The sequence below is a fragment of the Ornithorhynchus anatinus genome, chromosome 17, assembly GCF_004115215.2.
Source record: "Ornithorhynchus anatinus isolate Pmale09 chromosome 17, mOrnAna1.pri.v4, whole genome shotgun sequence".
Classification (NCBI taxonomy): Eukaryota; Metazoa; Chordata; class Mammalia; order Monotremata; family Ornithorhynchidae; genus Ornithorhynchus; species Ornithorhynchus anatinus.
Genome location: NC_041744.1, coordinates 1,096,997 through 1,116,517, shown reverse-complemented (window position 1 = coordinate 1,116,517; position 19,521 = coordinate 1,096,997). Strand labels below are relative to the sequence as shown.

The 19,521-nt window shown below is 56.1% G+C and overlaps 1 protein-coding gene across 1 annotated transcript in view; it reads right to left on the bottom strand.

Moving 5' to 3' along the window:
- Window positions 1-18,746, bottom strand: part of UBE2G1 (ubiquitin conjugating enzyme E2 G1) — a 39,014-nt gene extending 20,268 nt beyond the window's left edge. Inside the window, exon 1 of the mRNA XM_029082195.2 lies at window positions 18,633-18,746. Within this exon, the coding sequence (XP_028938028.1) occupies window positions 18,633-18,678 (46 nt within the window). The 5' untranslated portion in view covers window positions 18,679-18,746. The remainder of the gene's footprint in view (window positions 1-18,632) is intronic.
- Window positions 18,747-19,521: the final 775 nt, after the last annotated feature.

Genomic DNA, 19,521 nt, shown 5'->3' with positions numbered 1-19,521 from the left:
GGATGACCGAGGGCGCATTCAATTTTTGGCACGCCTTCTGCTCACTGGCCGGTGAGCGCCCGCCAGCAGGCCGTGAGAGTGTACCCCGTTTTGTCTCCGCGTGTCCCCCAGGCAGGAGTCTCTGCGTTCTCTACAGCTGGGGACTCTCATTTTCCCGTCCTGCCTCCAAACCGGCCCAGCCACCCCTTCGTCCTCTTCCATCCAGGCTCCCACCGACTCCTCTGTCCCCTTCCTGATCATAGCCAATCATATTCATTGAGCACTTACTGTGAACACAGCACTGTAATAAGCATTTGGGAGAATACAACAGAACAGACACGTTCCCTCCCCAAAACGAGTTTACAGTCTAGAAGGGGAGACGGACATTAACGGAAAGAAAGAAATGACAGATATGGACCTAAGTGCTGTGAGGGTGCGAGGGGGGATGAATAAAATGGGAGCAAGTCAGAAAGGAGTGGGAGTAGAGGAAAGGAGGGCATAATACTGGGGCTATTTATTAAGCGCTTACTAGGTGGCAAGCATTCTACCGTACGGTGGAGTAGAAGCGAGATGACTGAGTTGGACACGGTCCCTGCCCCCGACACGGGGGCTTCAAGCTAATCAGGAGGGAGGCCATGGGTTGAACACCCATTTTACCGAGAATGAAACGGAGGCCCATGGGAGTGAAGCGACTCATCCAAGGTCCCTCACAGCAGGTGAGCGGAAGAGCCGGGATTAGAACCCAGGCCTTCTGACTCCCGGGCCTGCACCCTTTCCGCCGGACCACTCTACTTCTCCGGCCCCCGCCGGCCGCCTCTCTCTCGCCACGGAGCCCCAGCTTTGGCTTTGAGCAGTATCACACGACCACCTCGGTCTCCGCTTCGGTCTGGCGTCCACCCAAACGTGCCGGGTGCCCGGCCTCAGTTCGGCCCCCAAAACCCGGAGCCTGCGGGAGAATTGGATGGGGGAGGAATGCCGTCGAGTTCCAACCTCCCGGTGAAATGATGGGACAGAGGAAGAAACCTGGATTAGCCTGGTTCGAATCCATTTCTGCGGCGGATCCCGGGGGAGATCCAAGTGGACGTGTGCTACCGGACGGATGCGCTCGTCGAGGTCGGGCACCCCGGGAAGTCCGGACCCCGCGTGGCGGACGGTGCCGTCAGATCCGGGCCTGGAAACAGGGATCTGGCCAGGCGGTGGCCACCCCAAAGTCCCGGCAGCAGCTTAACAGCCTCAAGGGGGCTTCCCGCCGACTGGCTTGTATCCACCCCGGCGCTCAGTACGGTGTCCGGCGCAGATTAAGTGCTTAACAAATATTACGATTCCAAAGCCGGAATTTAAGTGTTTATGGTATTTTTGAGCACTTGTACTACATGCCGGGCACTAGTCTAAGCACTGGGGTAGGTACAAGTTAATCAGGTTGGACACAATCCCTGTCCCGTGTGGGGCTCTCAGTCTTAATTCCCCATTTTACAGGTGAGGTAACTGAGGCAGAGAGAAGTTAAGCGACTTGTCCAAAGTCACGCAGCAGACGTATGGCAGATCCGGGACTAGAACCCAGGTCTGCCCGATTCCCTGCCCACTGCTTTATCCACTAGGCCATGCTGCTTTATGTTCAGGCCTGTCTCCCCATCTAGACTGTAAGCTCACTGTGGGCAGGGCAAATCCACCCTGATTTGCTTGTATCCATTCCAGCTCTTAGTACAGTTCCCAGCACATAGTAAGTGCTTAATATAAATCATCATTATCATTATCAACTCTGTTACATTGTACTCTCCCCCCAGCACTCTGCAAACAGGAAGTGCTCAATAAATATGACTGATTTATTGACAGCGGCAGACACGATGGCACGTAAACACCCTCCTCACCCCACTCGGGAGACTCGAGGCTGGATTCACTCCGGCCAAAACCATCGGAACCTCCATTTTGCGTTCCTTCGATAGCTTCTCTTTGGCGGCGCTGTCCTTCTTTAACTTTAACCTCCTCTCCCGATTTCCTCAAGGCGTCCTAAGGAACGGGGCTCTCTCCGAGACCCGCCGTGACGATCCACCGTGGGGCCTGAGAACACTTGACCGTGTCGTCCTCTCCCAAGCGCTTAGTACAGTACTCTGCATACGGTGGGCGCTCGATAAATACCATCCATTGACTCACCCGTCTTATGATCTCCAGCGAGCTACAACCCCCTATTTTGGGCAGTGCAGTGGGATGGCCTAGTGGAAAGAGCCCGGGCCTGGGAGTCAGGGGATGTGGGTTCTGATCTTGGCTCTGCCGCTGGCCTGAACTCGAGCAGATCGCTTCACTTCTCTGGGCCTCAGCTTCCTCATCGGTAAAATGGGATTCAACACCCGTCTTCTCTCCCCCTTGAACCGTGAGCCCCATGTGGGACAGGGGCGGTGTCCAATCTGATGATTTTACGCCTATTCCGGCACTTAGTACAGGGCTTGGCACAGAGTAAGGGTTAAAATGAGGAGGGTGGCTTAGTGCCACTTGTCAGCTGTGTGACTGTGGGCAAGTCACTTAACTGCTCTGTGCCTCAGTTACCTCATCTGTAAAATGGGGATTAAGACTGTGAGCCCCACGTGGGACAACCTGATTCCCCTGTGTCTACCCCAGCGCTTAGAACAGTGTTCTGCACATAGTAAGCGTGGACAGAGCACGGGCCTGGGAGTCAGAAGGACCTGGGTTCTAACCCCGGGTCTGCCACATGTCTGCTGTGTGACTTTGGGCAAGCCACAACTTCTCTGGGCCTCAGTTCCCTCATCTGCAAAATGGGGATTAAGACTGTGAGCCCCACGTGGGCCAGGGATTGTGTCCGACCTGATTAACTTGTATCTACCCCAGCCCTTAGAATGGTGCTTGGCACATAGTTAAGTGCTTAACAAGAACCATTGTTAAATTCCACTATTATTACTACCCATCTCGAGGGCGTATAGTGGGGAGGGGGGGGAGGGGGATTATTCTGAAGGTTAAAATAAACGGAGAGAGAAACCATTACAAAGTGGGGCTCGGTAGCCCTGTGGCCCGAAACTTAACACTGCTGGCGACCGCCGTCTCTCCAGGAGAGTCGAAGATCAATAATGAGGAGTCCTTTCCTGGAAGGGGAAGCAAAAGCAGGGATTTGGGGACCGAGTTCCTCACCAACTCTGGCACTGCTCTGCATCCTTTTGCAAGGGTCTCTTCAGAGAAATACAGGAGTACGAGTAATTTTCCTCTCCATTTCAACAAACCCCAACTCTAGAGACCAAGGCTCAGGGGATGTCTCTGGAAAGCACCACCAGCGAAGCCAAAAGGGAAGGAGAAGAGGAAAAAAAAGACAAGCACTCTTCTCAAAACAAATTAGGCAAAATAATCTACAGGCACCAGGAGCTCACAAGGAGACAATGAAAGATTTGGAAGAGGGAATGCAAAGAAAGGCTTCGGGTCACAAAACCCAGGGGGTTTCAGAACGGGGCTCTTGCAACAATATTCAGTGGAAAACTTAGGAAAGGAAGATCTGTCCTCCCCTCCCCTCATCCCCAGTAATGACCACTTCCCAACTTAGACGGTGAGTCCCATGAAGAGCAGGGACTGCGTCCGACCTAATTAACTTGTACCTACCCCAGAGCTTAGAACGCTGTTTGATCCGTAGTAAACGCTTAACAAATACCATTTTAAAAAAACAAAACCACCGGTGGCCGGCCACCCGGCTACTTGAGAACAGCGGGGAAGTAGGTAGGAGAAGAGGGGTCCCAGAACCAGTGAGAGAATAGGCACAGAGGCCAACCCTCGGATGGGGCTCATCGCCCCCGGTACAGTGGAGGATTCTTGCCGGGGCTAATCTGTGAAGCAGGAGCCCAGAGAAAGAGTCAGTGCTGGGCCTCGGTTTCCCCACCTGCAAAAAGGGAAGATTGGTACTGTCTGTCACGCCCTCCCGCCAGGGATGTTGGGAGGAAGAAGTGTCATTCGGAATGTAAAAGCCGCCTGGGAAAATAAAAGCGCCCGACGAACCCGAATTCAAAGAATTATTAAGGTCAAACTGACTACTGCCGATCATATAGGAATGATGACATACCAGGGTTCGGATGAAAGTGAAATTTAATTTGATGCTTCGAAAAATTCCATCCATTTAGTAAGTTATTTCAACGGAACTGCTTCACGGAACAGGGCGCGCTCCCAAACCCACTGAGTTGATCCACGGTGAGGACGGCTGCCATAAATCCAATGAAGCTGTATTACAATAATAATAACAATAATTACGGTATTTGTTAAGCACTTACTGTGTGCCAAGCACTGTTCTAAGCGCTGGGGTAGGTACGAGATAAATGAGTCGGACACGGTCTCTGCCCCACAAAGGGCGCACATTCCATTTTCCAGATGAGGGAATTGAGGCAGAGGAGGTGACTTATCCAAGGCCACGTGGCAGACAGGTGGAAGAGCCGCGATTAGAACTCATGACCTTCCGACTCCCGGACCCATGCTCTATCCACTAGGCTACGCTGCTTCTCCAGTAGCTGTATCTATACCTGCAATCCACGATTAAAATCCTGACTACAAGTGACCTGGGGGGTGGGAGGGGACGGATCAAACCAGCCTCGACGGGAGAGATTGTGGGGAGGCTGGGGGAGATCATATAATAATCAGAGCATTTCTTAAGCACTTATTACGTGCCAAGCACTGTCCTAAGTGCTAGGGTACATGCAAGGTAATTGGATCGGACCCAGTCCCCGTCCCACAATGGGGCTCACAGTCTTAATCGCCATGAACCAGATGAGGTACCTGAGGCCCAGAGAAATGAAGCAACTCGCCCAAGGTCACACAGTAGACACGTGGTGGAGCCAGGATTAGAACCCAGGTGCTCTGACTCCCAGGCCCGGGCTCTATCCACTAGGCCACGATTCACACACGATGCTGCACGTGGGGTGGCACGTCGGGGGCCGCCAGGCTGCTGGTTAGTGGGACGCCGGGAGACACCTAGAAACGCGTGAAGGGCGGGAAAGTGGCAGTCATCAGAGCAAGTGACCTTCCCCGAGAAAACGAATCTCCTTCCTTCTCTTCTTCGCCTGGTGTGCCTCCGAAATGATTCCCCGGAGCCTGACCGCCCACGGGGCATCCTCCTGGCAAGGCGGGGAGACAGAGCCAGCACAGACGGACCGCCCATTCCCACAGAGGGTCTGCTCACCTGAAACCCGCCCAACCCCGGCACAGAGGTGCACGGGGGCCTGAGAGTCCCCTCGGTCAGGTGAGCGGGGCAGAACGGATGGCCGCTGAAACCAACCCACCCAATTCCTCCTCCGGGGACCCGAGCGGTGGCCTCGGCCTCGCCCACGGGACGCGGCGCACCGCCCCCGAACTGCCCCGCGACTTCGGTTGTCCGACCCGACCGGGCACCCGCGAATGAAGAAGCCCCCCGACGGGCTGGGTCGTTTCCTCGCACCGACGCCCCAAGTCCCAGATGGGCTTGCGCTTTACGTTTAGTTTATTTCGTTTTTAGTTTTAGTGTATATTTAAGTTTTGCCTCTCATCCAGCGGAGATACAACTGTACCTAAATCCCACAGATCCTTTCTCGTGGTTCACCGGTCCCACATTCCTGGGAAGCAGCGTGGCCCGGTGGAAAGGGTATGGGCCCGAGAGTCAGAGGACCCGGTTCCTAATCCCGGCTCCTTACGGGCAGGGAATGTGACGGCTAATGGTGATGTACTGTACTCTCCCAAGACCTCAGTACAGTGCCCTGCACACAAAACGCTCAATAAATCCAATTGACTGCTGTGCGACCTCGGGCCAATCGCTTCATTTCTCTGGGCCTCAGTTCCCACGTCTACAAACTGGGGATTCAGTAGGGGAAGAAGCGTGGCTCTGTGGAAAGAGCCTGGGCTTCGGAGTCAGAGGTCATGGGTTCGACTCCCGGTTCTGCCACCTGTCAGCTGTGTGACTGTGGGCGAGTCACTTAACTTCTCTGTGCCTCAGTTACCTCAACTGTAAAATGGGGATTAACCGTGAGCCTCACGTGGGACAACCTGATTACCCTGTATCTCCCCCAGCGCTTAGAACAGTGCTCTGCACATAGTAAGCGCTTAATAAATACCAACATTATTATTATTATTACCTGTTCTCCTTCCTACTTAGACTGTGAGCCCCAATCTGATTAGCTTGTACCGACCCCACCGCTTAGTACAGTGCTTGGCCTATGGTGAGCGCTTAAACATTACACTTACTATTCCTAGGTCAATCATGCCATTCACAAATAAGTTAAATCGACTTCAGATGATTTTCTCACCCACCCAATTCGCCGACCGTTAAGTAAGGTCCATTGTGGCAGGGAGAACATGAAGTCTTTACAAAACAAGTTGGGGGGTTTCCAGGATGACCCCTGTTTAAAGAGGAAAAAAAATAGTCGTCGGGGGTGGGAAAGGGGGTGGGGAGGAATACAGTGTTGAACCGTGATACTGCCAGCTCCATTCCCAACTAAACTGCTTGAGATAACAGAAGTAAACCACCGGGACAAGACACAGTGGGGTCTAGTGGGAAAAGCTTGGGTCTGGGAGTTAGAGGACCCGAGTTCTAATCCCAGCTCCGTTACTCGTCTGCTGTATGACCCCGGGCAAGTCACTTCGCTTCTCTGAGCCTCAGTTACTTCATCTACACGATGGGGACAGACCGGGGCCTTATGTGGGACAGGGACTGTGTCCAATCTGATTAGCTTGTAACTACCCCAGTGCTTAGTACAGTGCCTGGCACATAATAAGAGCTTGAATACCATAAAAAAAAAAGCTTATCCTCCTACCAGTCAAACCTACTGAGCGCCTCGGAGCGTACAACTGGCTTAGTAGACACGTTCCCGCCGCCGGGGAAGCCTCACTTCCTAGCCAATCGATCAATGGTATTTATCGAGCACTTACTGGGTGCAGAGCACTGTGCTAAGCGCTTCGGAGAGTACAGCATAACAGAGCGGATCGACGCGTCGCCTGCCCGCAACGAGCTTTCGGCCTAGAGGACTGACTGGTCCCCTATTACATAACCCGCGTGTTGCCGGCACGAGGCTCTTGTTGATTCTCCGAGTTTGAAATCAGAGTCGGCTCCAGGAGATACAGTTCCACGAGTAAAAATAGCCCAGATTCCGGGGACTCGAACTTGAGAAGGGGGAGGGAGCAGAGCGGCTAGGGGCATATGCCATATTAAGAAAACCCAACCTACGCTTCCACTCCCATGATTCATAATGTGGATGACAGTGTTTGCCATAATCCGGATAGGCCGAGTTGAGTAATCCCAGCGGCGCATCTCCACCGCGTTGGACGGGGCTAATAATAGGCTCTCCGAACCTGTTCTCCGGCGTCGTGGGCCGTGGCGTTCTTCCGAACTGCCGGGAGAACCTCGTTTTCCTTCTCGGGAAAGGCTCCCTGGACTCCCCGCGGGAGCCGATCACAGCTCTCTTCCAGTCAGCGAAGGAGGTGCGGCTTCCGGACGAAAGCCGAGAGGCGCCGGCCCGTTTCCCCGTCGCTTCGCGAGGAGGCCGGAGCCGTGGCCCCGCTAGGCAAGCGCTCTCCAACCACGGCGGGCCCGGGGCTATGTGGAAGAAGGATGTCGGCTGGCTGCGTCTCCTGGCGTCGGGATCCCCTCTCCCGGGAATACCGGGGAAGACCATCCGGCCTGGTTAAGTGGGTCCCGGGACAGGTTCTGGCACTTCAGGAGGCAGAGGGAGGCCGCTCCACGGTCCCCCGGGGAATGCCGAGGCCGAGGCTTATCCTGTCCTTCTGTGTCATTACTCACCCGCTGTCCCCATCCTCCTCTCAGTCCCCATCCACCAAACTCCCTCCCGTCCCCGACAACCAAGCCCCACCCCCCTTTCCCATGCTACGCTCGACCCAAACCACCGAACTTGACTCGGCCGGGCCTGGTGACCGGCGCCGTTAGCCGGCCGCACGGGGCCCACCGGAGGGGCAGGGGTGGCCCGGAAACACTGGCTGGACGTGCCCCGGGTGCCGAGGAGGCCCGAGAGTCTCTAGTCGGGGGGAAACGCGCGCTGAGTGTCAGAGCTCCCCATTCAGCACAGAGAAAGGTCCGGTCGGGGTTTTCTTTTTTAAAAAAAAGCTATCTGTCAAGCCCTTACTACATGCCAAACGTTGCACTAAGCACCGGGGTAGATACGAGCTAATCAAGTTGGACACAGTCCATGTCCCAGGTGGGGCTCCCAACCGTTATCCCCGTTTTACAGATGAGGAAACCGAGGCCCATGGAAGTGTAGTGACAAGCCCAGGGCCGCACAGAAGACAAACGGTGGAGCCGGGATTAGAACCCGGGTCCTCTAACTCCCAGGTCCATGCTGTATCCACCAGGCCGCGTTGCTCCTCGGGTTTCTCCAGCATGGCCGGGGACCTGCCTTTTCACCTCCAAAACGACAACTCCAGGCTGGTCTTTCCTGATGCTTCTCTGAAGATCCAAAAAGGGACCCGAGGCCCCCCATAACAGGTTAGATGGATGGCTTCACTGGGCTTCAGCTCACTAAAAAGCCCCTCGGGGGCCGGGGGTCTTTAAGTTACCAGTCAGGAGGGGGTCACAGCCCCTGACAACTCCCTCTCCCCCCTCGCAACACACACGCCCACACACCCTCCCGCATGGCCGTCTGAAAGCTCTTGCCCCTCTCAAACAGAAACCTGTCACAGAAGTAATACCGGAGGCTTCTCCTTGTACCCGGGTGAAGGATGGTGCCCTCTGACTTTCTGTAAACGAACCCCAACACTGGCCACCCACCGAGAGTTTGCTCTGTCGGGCTCCGGCTCGGAGTCCGGCCCCTACTTTGAAACCATCGGGCTGACCCTGCGAGGATCTTACCGTCAATAGATCACTCAATGGTATTTACTGAGTGCTTCCTGTGTACAGAGCACTGTACTAAGTGCTTGGGAGAGTCCAATACGGCAGAATTAGCCTGGCCAGAATGAGCTTCCAGGCTAGCCCCTCACCGGGCAGCCCCTCGCTCCCCTCCCTCACACCTCGGGCTCTGGGGGCCACGTGTTCTCGCACCCTGGGTCCTCGGGCAACTCCACCGGCTGGGGGAGGCGGGTTCCGGATGGAAAACGCCACCAGGCAGGGGCTGCACATGGCACAGGCCTCTTCCGACATGGCCTCGAACCTACCCAGATTGACACACGTGCTGGCCGCAGCGGTCACTCTACAACCTTCCCGGACTGGCACGTGTGCTGGTCACGGCAGACGCTCTCCAGCCTCCCCGGACAGTGATCGGCTCAGAGCACGAGGGGAAGGCCCGCTTTCTGGGTGGACAGAGTGTCCTGTCCACCTGCCCACAGGTCTTGACTGCGCTTAACATTGGTAACGTTACCCAAGGCTTGAAAGCGATAAAGCAGGATTTTGCTTACAGTTTTCACAAGAGAACTCCGCTTGAAGAATAATCGCGATAATAGTAGTAAGTGTTTACTACATGCCAAGCACCATACTAAGCGCTACGGTAGATTAAAGGTCACCTCGTCGCATCTTGGGCAGCGGGGGTCACAATCTAGGTAGGAGAGGCATCAGTTATTGAATCCCCATTTTACAGATGAGGGAACTGAGGCCCAGAAAAGTTAAGCCACTTGCCCAAGATCACAGAGCAGGGACACGGCACAGGTGGGATCAGAATCCAGGTCCTGACTCTCGGGTCTATCGGCTCTGTTATGTGGGATTCTCCCAAGCGCTCACTACAGTGCTCTGAACAAAGTGAGCGCTTCATTAATTCCACCGACTGACCGACCGGAGGGGGCTTCAAATCAGTGAAATCCAGGTGGGCTGAAGACGACCCACGAGGAGGAGAAGTTTGGGACAAGCTATTCCGCCGTTGTACGATCTGCCTCCTCCAATTCACAAGAATCTGGAAGAGGAGCGTGGGGACCAGGGGAGAGGTGGGAGGTGGAAATACTGCTCAAAGTCCACTGTCCATCACTTGCTTAAAACCCAGCCACGTTAAATTAGGGCCAGACACGCTGTTTCTTCCAAAATTGCTCCCCAACACAATTTAGAAGCCTGAGTTCTAGAAGGAAGTGGTTGGAATGACTTACCTCATTTTTAACATGTCCAAAACAGAACTTCTTACTTTCCCACCCAAACCCTGTCCTTCCTGTGATTTTCCTGTCACTGTAGACAGCACCACCATCATTCCTGTCTCCCATGTCCACAACCTTGGCATTACCTTTGATTATCTCATTCAACCCTCATATTCAGTCTATAACTAAATCCTGTTGGTTCAACCTTCACAGCTTCACTAAAATCCACTCTTTCCTCTCCATCCAGATTGCTACCATGTCAATCCAACATTTACCTTATCCTGCCTTGATTCCTGTATCAGCCTCCTTGCCGACCTCGCCGCCTCCTGTCTCTCCCCACTCCAGTCCATACTTCACTCTGCTCCTGGGATCATTTTTCTACAAAAAGCTTCAGACCACGTTTCCCCGCTCCTCAAGGACCTCCAGTGGTTGCCTATCCACCTCTGCATCATATAGAAACTGCTCACCGTCTGCTTTAAATCACTTAATCAGCTCTCCCCCAACTTACCTCCCTATTCTCCTACAATCCGGCCCACAAACTTGGCTTCTCTGATGCCAACCTACTCACTGTACTTCCATCTCATCTGCCTCGACACCGACATCTCACCTATGTCCTGCCTCAGGCCAGGAAAGCCCTCCCTCTTCACATCCCACGGGCAATTACTCTCTTCCCCTTCAAAGCCTTATTCAAGGCACGTCTCCTCCAAGAGGCCTTCCCTGATTAAACTCTCATTTCCTCTTCTTCCACCACTCCCTTCTTCGTCACCCTGATTTGTTCCCTTTAGTCACCCCCCCTCAGCCCCACGGCACATATGTTCACATCCATCATTCATTTATTTATATTAATGCCTGTCTCTCCCTCTAGACTGGAAACTTACTGTAGGCAGGGAATGTGTCTACTCTCTGCTACATTGCACTCTTCCAAGGGTTTAATACAGTGCTCCGCACACAGTAAGTGTTCAATATGATTGACCGACCTACATGGGGTCACACTTGAGTTTTCCTTACCGACTGTCCTCGTCTTGGCCTTCTTATAAGACAATATACGACTGCAGCTCTGCCTCAGGCCCAACATTTTACATTGATTGTTGGGACCCTTGTTTCCAGGAATAGTAGCCCATGGGTATGTCGGGTCTTCAAAGTCTTTACTGGTTTTGAGGATGACAGAATCACAGAAAAAGAAAGAAATCCAAGGAAGCAGGGAGGCTGGAAGGGCACCAATAAGCCAGCGATCCCGGAAAAGGGCTCTGGTTGCGGGCACCAAGCCTGACCTCTGGCTGCGGCCGAGGCCTTGGAGCTCACAGAGCAATTGGATTTATTATTATCAATTAAAATAATAATAAGGGGTATCTGTTAAGCACCTACTACGTAACCGGGGCGGCTTCGGCCTCGTTCCGGCCCAGCCGCGGACACCAGCAGGACCCCCCGGCCCCCCACAACCGGGCAGAGGGCCAGCCTGAGCCGAGCGCCACGTGGGGCTGGCCGACCCGGAGACGGCAGAGGTCACTGCCGGTGCCGGTTGGACCTGCCTCTCCAGACTTCAATAAAGATAATAATCGCGGTATTTGTTAAGCACTTATCATGCATCAGGCACCGTACTGAGCAGGGACTCAGTCCCTGTCCCACGCTCACAGTCTTAAGGGGAGGGAGAATCCCCATTTTATAGATGAGGAAATGGAGACCCTAAAGAGGTGACTTGTCCAAAGTAATAATAAATAATGATGGTAATTATGGTACGCAATGTGCCAGGCACTGTACTAAACGCTGGGGTGGACAAAAGAAATTTGGGTTGGAAACAGTTTCCGTCCATGTGGAGCTCGCAGCTTCAATCCCCATTTTCCAGGTGAGGTGACCGAGGCACAGAGAGGTAAAGTGACTTGCCCAGGCACAGAGCAGACAAGTGGTGGAGCCGGGACTAGAAGCCATGACCTTCTGAATCCCAGGGCCAGGCACTATCCACCAGGCCATGCTGCTTCCCCAAAATCACACAGCAACAAGGGGGGAAGCGGGCGTTAACTCGGTCTGACTGAGAATCTGAGAGAGGGACGCGGTCCGAGAGGGAAGGCGTGCTCACCCCTTGCTGGTGCGGCTCATTCTTGCCCCGGAGACTGCGGGGAAGAAGAACACGGGGCTTCTTCCCCACCGGGTCTACCGCACGGAGCCGACCAGGGGACAGTTCTCTCCCCCGCGTCCCCGACAAGAAGACTTCAAAACCAACCACTTCCTTTGGTTGCCGCCAATCCACTGGCCAAGAGCTCTCTCTGGGACCCCAGCAGCAGGGCCTGGGGGGTCCTGGGGGACAAATGGAGAGGGGGGAGGCAGAGAGGAGACACCAAAAGGTGGAGAGGAACCCAGGTCTGCTTAGGAAAAGGCCAGCCTCTAGGTGCCGGATCCACGGTCATCTGGAACGAGAATCCTCCACTCTCTTCAAAAAGCCCTCCTCTGGCCGACCAGAGGTCTCCGGCAGGGCTGGAGGGTCGGCCCAGGAAGGGGCTCTCCGCTTGGATTTGTTTGCTACGAGTCGGGCCCTGCTCTAAGTGATCAAGTAGAAACAAGCTCATTAGGTTGGACACGGTCCCTGTCCCACAGAGGGCTCGAAGTCTTCATCCCCATTTTACAGACGAGGGAACGGAGGCCCACAGAAGTGAAGCAGACAAGTGGGTATAGCCAGGATTGGAACCGAGGCCCTTCTGACTCCCAAGCTCGGGTTCTATCCACTAGACAACGCTGCTTCTCAAGGATTTTCACAATTTTTATTATTATTTATACAGCTAGAGCAGAGTCGGGGCTCATCCGTTGCCCGGGGGCGGCGGGGCGATGCCAACGGGCCGTGCTACCCACTTTTGGAAAGCCAGAGGACTCTTGACCAGGGCTTAATTTAAAGGAGCATTTTCCATGCACGGGCTCTGAGGATTGAGTCCCCTGCGCAAAGTAAAGGAGGTTTCGGAAGAGACCGATGGGCCAGTGCTACGGACCAGTGAATTTCACAGGCTGGCCGGCACGTGAGACCAAATCTGGACAACTAACTTCGGCCCGAAAGGAGGAGGCTCATTTTGAAATCGCCGTGGCCCTCTGGTCACTTGGGGAAAGAAATCTGAAGACGACCCTGAGCCGGTGGGAGCTCCCTTGTTTATTTCTGGCCAGAGTCAACGCCTGCAAAACATGATTACTTCAACTACCTTCTCAGAGCGCCCAAAATACCCTCCGGTGATACCCTGACGAGACTTCCTCGCGTACTAGTCCCCAACGCTCGCACAAGGAAATAAAATAAGCGCTGTCCCAGAGGTTTCCTTTACCGACTGCTTTATGCCGCCCAACTCCTCCCTCTTAACTCAAGTCCTTGTAAATCAATCAGTACTATTTACTGAGCACTTACTATGTGCAGAACACAGTACTAAGCGCTTAGGAGGGTTCACTACACATATACTTATACCCATCCTAAGCGCTTTTCCCCACCATGTGGTGATCCTCTACCTACCTCGGCGCTTAGCACATAAGCCCTTAATGCCATAACTTTATTGCTATTATTTTGTATTTTATGTTTACTCAATCACGCGATCAACTCTTTTGTCTACTCCATTGCCAATATTTTCTGTCTGTCGCCCCCCGCCCTGTAGGCTGTAGGATCATTGTGGGCAGGGATCGTGTCAACCAACTACTGAGGGCTCACCTCCTCCAAGAGGCCTTCCCAGACTGAGCCCTCCCTTTCCCTCCGCCCTTCCTCCCCTCCCCAACCCCCGTACTCCCTCCCTCCGCTCTACCCCCTTCCCCTCCCCACAGCACTTGTGTCTATTTGTACATATTTATTACTCTATTTATTTTATTAATGATATGTACATATCTACGATTCTATTTAACTATGTTGATGGTACTGATGCCCGCCTACTTGTTTTGTTGTCTGTCTCCCCCTTCTAGACAGTGAGCCCGTTGTTGGGTAGGGATAGTCTCTATCTGTCACCAAATTGTACTTTCCAAGCGCTTAGTACGGTGCTCTGCACGCAGTAAGCGCTCAATAAATAAATGAATGAACCAACTCCATTATACCGCCCTTTTTTTAAGTCCTTATACAGTGCTCGGCTCACAGGAGGAACTCAGTAAATACCAAGCACTTATGGACGGAGGAGAAGGCAAGCTCCTAGAGGGCAGGAATATGTCACGCTTCTATGCGTTGTACTTGCCCGTGGGCGCTCACTAAATACCACGACTGCGGTCACTACTACTATGGCTTCTTCAGTTGCCTCCACCACAACAGTGACAAGGAAAAGCAGCCCAAATCCAACTCAGAGCTGGAGATGGTTCTTTGCGGAGAAGTCTCAAAGATGTCCACCCCAAGTTACGTTAGAGAGGCGTCATCTGGATGAATGAGCAAAGGCACCCCCAAAACAGCTAACCGGGGTACCCGGGGAGGGGGGGCATCGACTTCATACACTACCAGATTGCAAACACGAGTCCTCCGCTCTCAAGTCACGATGGGAAAAAGCCCAGGAAGGGGAGTCAGAGCACCTGAGTTCTAATCCCTGCTCCGCCACGGGCCTGCAGCGTGACCCTGGGCAAGTCACTTGACTTCTCAGGGCTTCACTTCCTCAACTAACTGAGGAATCAATACCTGTTCTCCCTCCCTCTTAGACCGCGAGCCCCATGTGGGACAGAGACAGCAACCAATCTGATTCACTTGTATCTCCCCCCGACCGCTCAGAATAATGTTTGACACGGAGTAAGCGCTCGACCAATACCACGGCAATAATTATTATTGTTATGCTGCAAAAAAATAATTTGGGTAGTGGAGAGCGGGTCTGGTTCAGTGACTTTACAAGCGGGAGAGGACTTTCCTTTGGGAGGCGGGCAAAGGGGAGGTTCACGAGAAGCCCCTGCTGGCTCATTCCAGGCTTTCTATTTACTTATTGTTTCTAGAGCATTTGAAACAACGGAGAATATTCTGGTCCTCGGCCAGGGCTCACAGTCATTTTTCCTATTTCGTTCGGACACACGTTACGTGAACTCGGAGAAAGAGGGCAGTCATTATCTGGGTGTCAAAAAGTCAGAGATGATGGCATTTTTCTGGTCCAAGAACACAAGATTAGGGTTTTCCTACTCTTCTTCCTCCTACTTAGACCGGGAGTCCCAGGCGGGACGGGGACTATGTCCGACCCGACTCACTTCTATCCACTCCGGTGCCCGGCACAGAGTTAAGCGCCTAAACACGAGAGAACGACATGACCGAAATCAATCAGTGGCCGCTCCGGATTTGCACCAGGGATCGAAATCGCTCGCCGAACTCAACTGACGTAAACTCAGTCTATCATTTCAACTGTGCCCGGCTCCGCCAACTGCTTTCCAAACAGCCCTTCGGCCCCCGTAAACTACCCTGCCGCAGCTCCGCGAGGCTAGGAATCGTGTGTCCGTCAACATCTCGAGACACACCGTCATACGAGGAAGGTCATTGTTCCCTGCCTTCGATTTGGGGTGTTCCTGCAAGAGCGAACAGATGTGAGTTTAAAAATACTGGTACGGGTAATAGTGTTAATAATAGCGGCCCGGAACCTACCCGGCTTTCCTACGCACTTCAACTTTTGTCACCCTTCTCCTTTCACAAGGCTAAGGAGGAAAGAGTTGACAGGGCAGGACCCGGGTTTCATTCTGCTGCCCGGTCAAAGCCGTAAGGGTTCTCCACTATGGAGCCGGCCGCGTTCCGGGAGAAGGCCGCCAACCTTTTCCTGTTGTAATCGAAGAGTTCCAAGAGGAATAAACGGGACTAATCTCCTCTGCCTCCTCCCCTTGAAAACAAACAAAAACCACCCCTCCCAGTTACCTGGCCCAAGACGACGGACTTGAAAACAAATACAGGATGCGACGGTGCCTTTCTAAGGTTGCCCGGTCCCATTTCCTTCGAACACGATCCGCGCGGCCGTGGCTTTTAAAAACCGGAGCCCCTCCGTGCCCACCCCTCCCGAGCCCCCTTGCCTCCCGCTCCAATAACGATAATTACGGTATTTGTTTTTATTGGATCGTATCTGTTAAGCGCTTACTATGTGCCAAGCACTCTACTAAGCGCCGGGGTGGACTAGCCTAGTGGAAAGAGCACGGGCCTGGGAGTCCGAGGTCATGGGTTCTAACTCCGGCTCCGCCACATATCTGCTGCGTGACCTTGGACAAGTCACTTAAGTGCTCTGTGCCTCAGTTTCCTCATCCGTCAAATGGGTATCAAGATCGTGAGCCCCGGTGAGGGGCGTGGACCGTGGCCAACCTGATTACCTTGTATCTGCTCCAGCGTTTAGAACAGTGCATGGCACACAATAATTCATGCATTCATTCAATCGTATTTACTGAGCACTTACTATGCGCAGGACTAAGCGCTTAACAAGGGCTTGATACCACAATCATCATTATTATTATTCGTAGCAAATCGAGTTGGACCTAGTCCCTGTCCCCTGAAGGACTCCCGGTCTTCATCCCGGCTCCGCCGCTTGTCAGCTCTGTGACTTTGGGCAAGTCACTTCACTTCCCTGCGCCTCAGTTCCCTCATCTGTCAAATGGGGATTATTATTATTAATAATAATGGCATTTGTTAATAATAATGTTGGTATTTGTTAAGCGCTTACTATGTGCCGAGCACTTGTTCTAAGCGCTGGGGGAGATATAGGGTCATCAGGTCGTCCCACGTGAGGCTCACAGTTTTCATCCCCATTTTACAGATGAGGTCACTGAGGCCCAGAGAAGTGAAGTGACTCGCCCACAGTCACACAGCTGACAAAAGTGGCAGAGCCAGGATTCGAACTCATGACCTCTGACTCCCAAGCCCGGGTTCTTTCCACTGAGCCATGCTGTTTCTCTAAAGTGAAGTGACTTGCCCAAAGTCACCCAGCTGACAAGGGGCGGATCCGGGATAAGCGCAAACTATGTGCTAAGTACTGTTCTAAGCACTGGAGGGGGAATACAAGGTGATCAGGTTGGAGCGGGGCTCCAAGTCTTCATCCCCATTTGACAGATGAGGCCACTGAGGCCCAGTGAAGTGCCTGGCCCCACGTCACCCAGCCCACCAGTGGCGGACGAAGACTGCCAGCCCCACGTGGGCCCACCTGGTCCCCTTGCACCCTCCCCAGCGCTTAGCACAGCGCTTTGCGCAGAGGAGGCGCTTCCCCAGATGCCATCGTGGTGATTATGACCCGTCCCCATGACGGATGAGGTCACCGGGGCGCAGAGGAGCGTGCCCAAGGGAACGGAGACTCAGCCCGGCCGCTCTCTCTGGAAAACCGCGGGGCGGCAGGATGGCGGGAGCGACACCTTCAGCCAACCGGTGGGGCGGAGGCCTTGAGTTATGGGAAGCAGCGTGGCTCAGTGGAAAGAACCCGGGCTTCGGAGTCGGAGGTCATGAGTTCGACTCCCGGCTCTGCCGCTTGTCGGCTGTGTGACTGTGGGCGAGTCCCTTCCCTGGGCCTCAGTGACCTCATCTGTACAATGGGGATGGAGACGGTGAGCCTCCCGTGGGACCACCTGATGACCCTGGATCTCCCCCAGCGCCTAGAACAGTGCTCTGCACAGAGTAAGCGCTTCACCGATACCAACATTATGATGATTGTTGGTGGCCGGCGAGGCCGGGCTCCTTTCTCTTTAAATCTGGCAGCACGTGGGGCTGCATTGTGAGGCCGCCCGCCTGGCCAGGGCGCAGGCGCGCTCGCACACGGTTTCTCCCCCCACCCCCACCCCCCGCCGCGCGCCGCCAGGGCGCAGGCGCGCTAGCGCGCGCGCACGGTTTCTCCCCCCGCCCGCCGCCAGGGCGCTGGCGCGCGCACGGTCTCTCCCCCCCCCGCCCGCCGCGCGCCGCCAGGGCGCAGGCGCGCTGGCGCGAGCACGGTTTCCCCCCCCCCGCCCCCTCGCCGCGCGCCGCCAGGGCGCAGGCGCGCTCGCGCGCGCACGGTTTCTCTCCCCCCCCCCCGCGCGCCGCCAGGGCGCAGGCGCGCGCGCCCGGCCCCCGCAGCGCGCATGCTCCGGCCGGGCGGGCAGCGCCGAAGCCCCAGCCGACCCCTTGTAAAGGCAAAGCCGGCCGAAGGACCGACCGGCCCACAAAGGGGGTGGGGGCGGCTCCGGGGCCCGCCCCGTCCCGCCCCGTCCCGCCCTCCCGGGGGTGGGAGTCCCGGCGCCGGGACATCACTGGGACACAAAGGCGGCGACCCCCCTCCCCCCCGCCTAAGCAACCGGCCTGACCCCCTCCCCCTCCTGCAGCGGGGCAGGAAAGCGCAGACGCTGACCGCCCCCCACCCCAACACACACACTTATAGACACGCTCTCCCTTCCCCCCCACCCCCGAGGCCTGCGGGGTTAAAGGTCAACCCGGCCCCGTTCGCCTTCGCCTCCGAGTCCTCCCCGCCCCCACCGAGGAAGTGTGAAGTTGATGTCGGGTGATGCCCTCTTCTCCACCCGCCCCACGTCACCGGCGACGGCACGGGGGTCTCGCCCGCCCCCCCCCCCCTCGAGCGCTCTTGGGGGGCGAGAGGGGATTCCCCCCCGCCGGGGACATCGGGGGGTTCCTCCTGCAGCCCCCCCCCCCCCCGAGGGTGCTGCTTTATAAAGGGGGAGCCCCGCCCCGGCCCCTCTTCGAGGCAGGGAGGGGGAGGAGGTGGGGGTCCCGGCCGCCTCCCCCGCCGTACCTGCCAGCTGTCTTCGCAGGAGCAGCGCCGACTGCAGCTCCGTCATCCTCCCGGCCGGGGAGCGGGGAGCGGGGCCCGGGGGCAGGCCCCCGTGGACGAGGGGAGCCCCGGGGGCGGCGTGCGGGCGGCTGCGGCCGGCTGGGCCTCCTCTCGCGGCCGCCCGGGGGGAGGGGGAGGGGAGGAGGGAAGGGAGGGAGGGAGGGAGGGGGAGCTGGGCCGCCGCCGCCGCCGCCGCCGCCTCCCTCGGCTCCGACCCCCGACACGGCCTCGCTGCGTGCAGGGCCGCTCCGCGCAGGCGCGCTGGGGGCCTCCTCCGCGCCCCCGGGCCCCGCCCCCTCCGACGACGCGCGCGCCGGGCCCCGCCCCCCGCCTCGCGCCGGGCCCCGCCCCCGATGACGCGCGCGCCGGGTCACGCCCCCGCCTCGCGCCGGGCCCCGCCCTCCGACGCCGCGCGCGCCGGGCCCCGCCCCCCGGCCGCGCGCGCCAGACCCCGCCTCGCGCCGGGCCCGCGCCCCCCCCCGCCGCCTCGCGCCCCTCCCCCCCCCCCGACGAGGCCACGCGCCGCCTCCGCTCGCGCTCTGGCTCCCCGCCCCCGCCGCCATCTTGGGAAGGTCCCTTCCCCCCCTCCCCCCCCCCGACGCCATGACGGGGAGGTCGAGCTCGGGGTCCTCCCCACAGCAGAAGAAGAATTGAGCCGTTCTTTTAATCGCTCACCACGTGCCCGGCATCGTACTAAACGGCAGCGTGGCTCAGTGGAAAGAGCCCCGGGCTGGGGAGTCAGAAGTCATGGGTTCCAATCCCGCTTCTGCCCCTTGTCAGCTGGGGGACCGGGGGCAAGTCACTTCTCTGGGCCTCAGTTCCCTCATCTGTAAAATGGGGATGAAGACTG